The sequence below is a fragment of the Palaemon carinicauda genome, chromosome 37 (assembly GCF_036898095.1).
Source record: "Palaemon carinicauda isolate YSFRI2023 chromosome 37, ASM3689809v2, whole genome shotgun sequence".
NCBI lineage: Eukaryota > Metazoa > Arthropoda > Malacostraca > Decapoda > Palaemonidae > Palaemon > Palaemon carinicauda.
This window is the reverse complement of record NC_090761.1, coordinates 48,975,813-48,977,450: the sequence shown is the minus strand read 5'-3', so window position 1 is coordinate 48,977,450 and position 1,638 is coordinate 48,975,813. Positions and strand designations below refer to the sequence as shown.

Here is a 1,638-nt window from a genome sequence, read left to right as displayed (position 1 = left end):
CCAACTTTGATTTCAATCTTACCCATCAAAAAACCGCAACATTGCATTGTTTTATCGTGGAAATAGAAAAATATCTTTTTAAATATACATAAGTATAATATATTTTTATGTTTATTTTATAATTGCCCCATATATCTTTCCATTAAATTGAGAATCATTGTTTGAGAATCATTACACTATAGATATGCCAACCATATTCAATGCTTATTTATACTCAGAATTAAATGCTACTCATTGATTATTCCGATTCGAAATCAACTTCCTCTTATACTGCATCAATCGGATCAACTGTACCAACTACATTTAGAATCAAACGAGAATTTAAATAAAAATATTTGATTGACTGAAAGAGAAAACTTTAGCCTAATATGAAACGTCTTATCTCCTACAGGTGCTCGTTGTTGCCCTGATGGCTCTAGTATACGCTGCCACAGCTTATCCCAGCCACGGATACGGTTCATTCGGTCATGGAAGCGGATACGGCCATTCATCTTACGGACATGGGCACAGCTCTTTTGGACACGGCGGATATGGTGGATATAGTGGATATGGTGGATACAGGTGAATAGAAGCAATTACCCAATACTCCAGGGGTACCCAAAGGGGGGGGGGGCTATAAATTAGGGGGGGGGGGTTGAGGCAAAAGCTGAGGTTGGGAAGGACAGGGTGATAAAAGAGCATTTATGCAATAAATCCCTTACTATTTTTTCTTTATATTTACAAAATATCAATAAAAAAAAAATTCATAAACACTAAGGCAAAGAAACCCATTGTATGCAGTTTATATATAATAGATTTTACATTAGAATTATAAACGAATATACAATGGAACAAGGCCGGTTGCAAGGACTCCAACTGGAAGACAAGGGGGCACCAGCCTATAAAAACAATAAAAGAATTGCTGTTTTATAACCTCACATTGATTTTAATTTTCAATTCATTTGTTGAATTTGACACGAATTAATGAGTTACCTTTTTTCATGACCCATCCAATTTTTATTAGATTTATTAGATTAATTTTTGTAATATTATTTCTATTTCATTTTCAGGCCACAGTACAACCAGTACCAACCCTACCACAGTGGACATCACTAAGGATAGACCCTGGATAGACCATCTGGGATAAGGCACCACGACGGATAGACTCTGGATAGAGCATCTGGGATAGGGACACTTTTCTAAACGTTAATTCATCTACTTCCTCTTTTCGTTTTGAGTTTTGAAAGAAAAGAGGTGAAAAAGAAATGGAATAACAAGAACACTTTCGGTTGATTTTACTTATATTTGTTATGTTAATAAAATATTGCTGAAATTTTGGTTTTGATTTGGTCCTGAGTTTGTTCATAAGTTGGAAATAAAAATAAGTGACGATTTTTCTCTAAGGATCCTTTCTCTTGATTTTTATTCTTGTAAAAAGGGAAGTCTAAATTTCAAAAAGTTAGAGAGAGAGAGAGAGAGAGAGAGAGAGAGAGAGAGAGAGAGAGAGAGAGAGAGAGAGAGAGAGAGAGAGAGAGAGACTGTAAATTCTTAGAATAAAGCTTTTAAAGTTATTCACATGTAAACTGAGCCATATTGCTTACCCTTATATCCTCTATGATCCTCCTTACTGCAAAAGAAAAATTGAAAATTACACACCGA

General features: G+C 34.9%; 1 protein-coding gene across 1 annotated transcript in view; it reads left to right on the top strand.

Moving 5' to 3' along the window:
* Nucleotides 1-1,263, top strand: part of LOC137629083 (keratin-associated protein 19-9b-like) — a 1,469-nt gene extending 206 nt beyond the window's left edge. Inside the window, exons 2-3 of the mRNA XM_068360352.1 lie at nt 392-561; nt 1,050-1,263. Coding sequence (XP_068216453.1) covers nt 392-561; nt 1,050-1,095 — 216 coding nt within the window. The 3' untranslated portion in view covers nt 1,096-1,263. The remainder of the gene's footprint in view (nt 1-391; nt 562-1,049) is intronic.
* Nucleotides 1,264-1,638: the final 375 nt, after the last annotated feature.